Source organism: Pecten maximus, unplaced genomic scaffold, assembly GCF_902652985.1.
Source record: "Pecten maximus unplaced genomic scaffold, xPecMax1.1, whole genome shotgun sequence".
Classification (NCBI taxonomy): Eukaryota; Metazoa; Mollusca; class Bivalvia; order Pectinida; family Pectinidae; genus Pecten; species Pecten maximus.
Genome location: NW_022981705.1, coordinates 1 through 7,473, shown reverse-complemented (window position 1 = coordinate 7,473; position 7,473 = coordinate 1). Strand labels below are relative to the sequence as shown.

Genomic DNA, 7,473 nt, shown 5'->3' with positions numbered 1-7,473 from the left:
ATCAAAGGGGTTGTTAACTTAGGGGTAATTATATCGAAATAATGAATGGCTGACAAATTCCCCCTTCGGGTTGAGATTTCTATATCACACCACAAGGCAGGGAACGATTCTATTAGTCCGCGTCACCAGATAGTCCGCTTCACAAGACCGCTCCGTTTCACCGGATAACCTACGTTATTTGAATAACAACATTAAAATGTTAATAAACGGAAATATCAATTAAGATACGGAACTGAATATTCAATCTTGCAGCGGATTCGTTGTTTGAATTTCCAATAACGAATCACGAATCTGCTGTTTACTTCGGCCAGCTTTAAACCGTTTTTCCTGATAACCCTCTTCACCAAATAGCTCGACTTGATGTAGCTAGAGATTTAACAATAAGTACGATGTGTTGTGCCGGACTACCGATAATTATTCGAGCGCTTCAGTTACACTTTACATTTATTTATTTCATTATTACTACATTTTGTATCTCCGACGCGGTGGTAGCCTTGGGCAAGATACTTTACCTTACTTTACCTGGATAGCAAGTGATGTGTCGCCATATGTTAATGAGTGAGGTACGTAGTTACAGTGGACAGAGTGGACAGTTACTACATAAGACCCTTCCTCAAAATTTCCTTTGTATATGACAATGTACAGTATAATGCGTACGGCTGCGTATGTACGAAATGTACATGTGCAACACCTAAGAATACTTAGAAGTGTGTGAGGTCCCTCAAATTGCCCTTCTATTGGTAAACTCTACGAGTAAAATACATATCAGCATACATACCTTTTTGCTGCCACGGTATAATTGCTGAATTGCCACAATTTCACCTGATATTTCAAATTTTAGTTATGACGTCATTGTTCTGTGACGTCGACATTTTATGGATAGAATCATCTCTACGACTTCCAAGATCACACAAGTAACCATCATGCAAGTAACTGGATTCTCTAGTTAAAAACTTCAAAAAATTAAACCGTGGTATCTGTACTACTGGATACTGGGGAAAAAAATCATGTACGCTACAGATCTAACTGAAAAGGGAGATATACAGTTACAAAGGAAAAAGAAAAGAAAAGAAAAATGAATAAATAAAAAAGACAATGTATCGTGGTATCTCCTTTTCTGATATACGATTCAGATCAAACTAGAAATTTACTGTATGTATATAACCTTACGCGGATATACCGATCACTCGCTTTAAAAAAAACTAAATACCCATTAATGTCTGTATAAAAAAGGACAGATCTTAAAACAAACATCAAAGAACTGTTCAAACTCCGCCACACTTGTAATGTTCCAAGATTAAGACAATTGTTTTAATTTTCTAAGCGGGAATGCATGATGTAGGCCAAATTCTGCAATATGATAGCTATCTCTGATTTGCGCCATTTTCGTTTCGTCGTGGATGAAATATAACGATAGAGAGATAACCCTGATTAACATCTTCGTTTCGCAAAGACAAAGCGAGATGATGGGGAAAAAGCTTTTCGGGAAACGAAAACAAGAATTTGATTAAAAACCCGACATATTTTTTACCGTTAATCATCGGGGGCGAAATCATGATAAATATTGATCTATCTCTTTATAAGGCGATATAACGAAAATCTTCGTTCTTGTATCATGCCGGTCCATGGTAACATACTTTCCTTTCACCTAGACGACCGGAGTTCGATTCTCCGTGAGGATGTGAAAAGGGTATATCATGGAAATTTGGTTTGTTTGTTTTTGTTTAACGTCCTATTAACAGCCAGGGTCATTTAAGGACGTGCCAGGTTTAGGAGATGGAGGAAAGCGGGAGTACCCGGAGAAAAACCACCGGCCTACGGTCAGTACATGGCAACTGCCCCACGTAGGTTTCGAACTCGCAACCCAGAGGTGGAGGGCTAGTGTTAAAGTGTCGGGACACCTTTACCACTCGGCCACCGCGGCCCCGTAATCATGGACGACATTATAGCAAATGAAATTACAATATATACATACAGTGCTCTGCTTTTGGTTTGTTTGTTTTTTTATTATTATTATAATGAAAATATGAATTCCAGGAATTGAGCTTTGGTCTCCGGCGTGATAAGCCACGGCTCTATCTCCTGGGCCAAAGAGGCATGCTTCATCAGCAGAGACAGTATCTAACAATACATGTATCTACAAGCCACATCGACCCGTTCCTTTTACTAATACGTGGATAAGAATTGTACTCATGTTTATAGACTGGCCCCTGTCTCTAGAATATTAAAGTTTAAATCAAATTGAGCTTTATGATAATGGTCCCTAAAAGGTTTCAACAAGGGGCAAATAATCTAGTATTAGAATTTAGCTTGAAAATTCTTTACAAAAAAGACATTGTTAGATTCTGGTGCGCAGTCTATCATGTTTATTGCACGACATGGTTCAGGTTTGTAGGTGTATTTATACAGGAAATGCATTTTCCTATCATGTTGATCGTTTATAGTATATTAGTTACAGGTAGACCCCGTCTAAGTGGTAGCAGGGATATGTATTAGACGAATCGCCCCAGGAGACAGGTCACTAAGGTCACACACATATGCAATATGTACAAACGTGTCGTTTCGTCCCAGCGGGTTTATATTGAAACATATATCAACGACGTGAACAAATAAACAAGATTGAAAATGAAAATGTCATCGTCTCAAATAGTTCTCGTAAAATTCTGCACTATCAATTCGTTAGGTGTTATACTGTACCTATCTGATAAGATGATAAACATTGAAACATATACCTGTGAAGTATAACGTAAAATATTGAGGTCAGTGGTCAACCTTTATTGTCTTGTAATGATACGAATATAAACAACCAATCGTGTTTAGTTACCCTTGAAGGCCTCTCGATAACTCGAGCCGGACAGTGGGAAACACAACACCGTTATAGATACGGATTATATATAGCCTAGGTATGTATTTTTGTCTTTATCTTACTGATATATTTAGTGTTTCAATGTTTCGATATACTATCTCATTACGATATCACCTGTGTATGTTATTGTTGTGTTATCTTAGTACATTTATGTTATAGCTCTGAATAACACCGGGTAATAATGAGGCCAGGTACCATATGGACGGCATATAACATGGTGATTTAGTGAAAAGGAAAAAGTTTTAAAACATGACGTCAATAAAACATGGCTTAATGATTAGAGCTAATCATTGTTAATTTATAATGTTAACTACCGTGATATGTATATAGATGTATTAATAAAGGAATATTTGGGTCCTTTTCGTTAGGTGAATTATGAGGCACTTTAAGGGATAATTTGCTGAGTGTTACATTAACTTGAGAAAATTGAAAAAAAAAGATCTTTGGCTCTTAACTTACTTAACAGTTATTTATAAAAAGTTAACACAAAACTTTGATATATATATATATATAATATATATATATAAACGATAACAATTTATTATCATTATGTGATTTTACTTTTGTTACATTACTCTCTGATGCTTGTGTCATGTTTTCGTGCTATAACTTTAACCGGTTGCGTGAAGCCATTCACATAATCAACAACATACATGTACATGTTTAGTTTAAACATATTTCACACTTATTTACATACTTATAACGACTTCTCCCATACTAATAGCACAATGATAAACAATAACCTAGTCACATGATGGCATATACAAAATTCAAAATGTGATAAAGAAACGAAAATTTAATAATTGACATATCAGAAACATTTTTTTAAAGAGAGAGAGAGAGAGAGAGAGAGAGAGAGAGAGAGAGAGAGAGAGAGAGAGAGGGGGGGGGGGGAGGGGGTAGGTACACATAAAGTTAAATGACTGCAGGGTCGTGGTGGCTCTGATTTTCCCGACACAGGTTTTTTCTACTTGTACTAAATGTTCATGACATCCCGTGCAAAGTTTCATTCCCCTGGGTCTCTCTGTTTCCTTCTACTATATCCGTTTCACAGCATACATGTATTTCATACCACGCGATATTCAAGGAATACACATAAAGCAGTGAGTTGTTCAATGATATATCATTTCAGAAAATATATCCGATTGAAATTTATAAAGTTGAACTTGACACAAAATTTTTTAAAAAGACAAAAAGATATATGTAACACAATAGGCCTTTTTCTTTTTAAATCACTGCATTCGCTGGGGATCGAACTCAAAACCTCCTGCTTACAACCGATCGAGCTAAAGGGAAAATTTCTCCAGCCGAGCGGTATATTTCAGCTTTCAGCTTCAAGTTACATAAAAGTTATTTCTTTATACACATTTATCTACATACCCGTAAATATAATTCTCTTGAATGGGAAGATAAGGCGCTTTTTGTCCAAAATTGGAAGATAATGCACTTTTTGTCCATTTACCGCCGTCTGTATATTGGGCCGGTAAGGCCAGTCTGACCACAGCTGGCTATAATATCTAATGTGTGGTCTGACAAATTGTTGGTACGTAGGTATAAACAAGGTGGACGGCTATATTTAAAAGGCTTAGAAATGTATATGTCCCATTTAGATACTATGCATTTGATTAGCGCCCAGAATTAAGTACCCGATATGTCGCACAATGTGATGTGACAGTGGCATGGAAGATCAGACAACATGTGTATTGACAGACGAGGCGAGTACCTGGGTCAGATATTTAAACATGGTAAAATTTCATCGGTTACCGAAAGTACAGAACACATGGTTCCAAGTTAATTTTAGTGAGAGTGAAATTTCTTTTTTACATATGTTTACAATATATGTCTTTAATTGGCTCATTGGCTGCCTGTTTGAAGGGTTAGTTTTAGCAGCTCGTAAAATCTGGCATCTTCGCTAGCCAAGGCTTCTGATTACGTTACACTACACGAGTGTAACGTAATCAGAAGCAATGGATATTTGGTGGGTTGGGTGTAAACTATCAAGTCAGACCGTTATTCCGTAACACTGGACTACACTGGACGGCACTGGACAACACTGGACAACACGGCTATGTAATAATCATTATAAGCCTGTACTCTTGATAAATTTAGCTATCTCTCGAACGATGGTCTGCCTTGGAAAATGTTAGCGCACCAGAGACAAGTCCGACACGTATACGTATAATTATCTCGATAAATAGAATTTGACAACATGATTATCTTATATCTACAATGATATTGACAATTCGGGCATTGCCAAGACTAGGTCCGATAGAATTGGGACATAGCAAGAGATAGTTTTGGGGAATGGTAAACAGACGTCAGTGTCAGTAAACAGCGAGACCGGCCATCTTAGCTACTCATATCGGTATACTCTCCCTCATCATTGCTGAACATTCGGATACTGAACCCGAAAGTGCTAGGCTAAGGCATTTCGAAGTTTTGTTTAAACTGCATATAGATTAAGGACAACTCGACTAGTATCATCGAGCTATCTGTGTATCCGCGAAGTCATACCTGGTGTTTTAGCGTGGGATTTATTTCAGAAAAGTCAATCGCGAATTCGTATCCACCGCGATAACGTGTATGAAACAACACCTTTACGTGGAGGCCAAACACTCAGTTGCCAATATAGGAGGAGTCTTGAGGAGTCATTGACTCTAATAGCTAAGCGATCGAAAAACCATGTATTTGCGCGAAAATGTTTGAAGTAAAAAAATCGCGAAATAAAGTACACGCGAAATACAAGTGATTTACAGTAAACTGTTTGGAACTTTTAACCAAAAACCCGAGTTTTTAATCTTTTATTTTTTAAGCATGAATAAATACCTTAAGTGTTATTTAATGTTTATTTTTTTTCTTCACGTTTTGTTGTTGTACAGAAAAAAATGACGACTCCAGATCATTCACCTCCATCAGACTGGCAAGTCGGGAAAACGCTGTCCGAAAGTTTTGACCACTTATTGACGTCTGGTATAGGCAGTGACGTCACATTTATAGTAGGTGAGGAAAAGAGCAGGGTATCCGCCCACAAACTGGTCCTCATTAGCAGAAGTCCGGTGTTCTTCGCCATGCTGGAGGGTCCAATGGCCGAGAAAGGGGAGATAACTATCCCAGATATATCTACTGAGACGTTCCAGTTGCTTTTAAGGTAAAAATCAGATTCATTGCTAGTTTTAAGGTACAACATCATATTATCTTGCCTTCCTATGACTGGAATCTTAACCCCCATCCCCATCCCCAAACCCTCCCAAAACATAACAAAACAAATAAAAAACAAAAAAAAAAAACCCAAAAAACCCAATAACTTTTGACCAAATATTAACAGCCAGAACTACCCAAAGCTTATACCACGCCACCATACCACGCTAAATATGTTTTAACAAAAAGGAAGAACTGCAGACTAATTCATCGATGGTTTGAGAATATTTAGTTTTTGACTAAGATTTAAATTAAGGTTTAATTGATTATTGAAAAGCGCAATGTCTTCCGGAACGCCTGGTCTTATCTTCATAATACTGTATCATACTGATGTTAGTTGGTTCATGTCATATACACGTCAATATTATTCCTATTATTTCTAACATTGTGTTACAGGTACCTCTACACAGACAAAATCGACCTGACAGACAGGACTGTTGTACCAGTGTTTAATGCGGCCAGAAAGTACTGTGTCAACATCCTTGTCTCTCTCTGTGAGACATTTCTGTCGAAGACTTTAACAGCGGATAAAGCATGTGCATTTCTGGAACAGGCGCACGTTGTCATGGCAGATAGCCTGCAAGACGTGTGCGTGCAATTCATAGTGGAAAACGCTACTGCAATTCTACAGATGTTGACCTTTACTGACCTCTGTCTGGACTGTATAACTAGGGTCACCGAGTCGGACGATCTCAAAATCACTGAAAAGAGCGTGTATGAGGCCGTCATCAGGTGGGCTGAGGCCGAATGTTCTCGACAGAATATTGAGGTAATGCTTTTTATTACATTCTTTACCGACCACTTAAATATAAGAAATACTCATTCTATAAGAGGGATATTTTTTAGCAGTGAAATATCACTTTTTCTGATAGCATATAGTAAAAATATCACTTTTGTCTGATTTGACCAATCCGAACACTGCTTACAAATGACAACGTGGGAAATAAGATTTATATATAGCTCTCCTGTTAAATAATGTCAATGCAAGATAGAATGCATAATGTCACGATTTGGCGTACATTTGTAAGCCATTGGCAGGGTGCCGCAATGGATTCTGGGAGAGACTGTGCTGCCTCAGTACATTTTACTATAAAATGTAATAAACAGTATATCTAACAGTATCTTCAGTAATACCAATAAATACATGCACACTCGTGAAAAACATCAAAATATTAGTCATATTCGTGAATGTATTTGGTATAACTGAAGAAAACTGTTAGATATCATTTATTTACTTTATATTTAACTAGTGAAATATCGGACATTATTAATTCTATAAAAGATTGATTTTTCATAAGTGAAAAGTTCTAGAAAAGGTGATATGTTATCAAAAGTGTAAGATATCGCTTTTTCTCATTTGACCAATGAAAACACTGCTAATAAACGACAATGGGGAAGCTAAAGAATCT

At 37.1% G+C, this 7,473-nt stretch overlaps 1 protein-coding gene across 1 annotated transcript; it reads left to right on the top strand.

The window, feature by feature from the left end:
* Positions 1–5,347: 5,347 nt before the first annotated feature.
* LOC117320198 (BTB/POZ domain-containing protein 1-like) lies at positions 5,348–6,833 on the top strand (the record flags this gene model as incomplete). The annotated part of the gene is made up of 2 exons (XM_033874857.1): positions 5,348–6,014; positions 6,461–6,833. Coding segments are annotated over exons 1-2 (636 nt in total), but the record flags the coding sequence as incomplete, so codon positions are not given.
* Between the last annotated feature and the right edge of the window lie 640 nt (positions 6,834–7,473).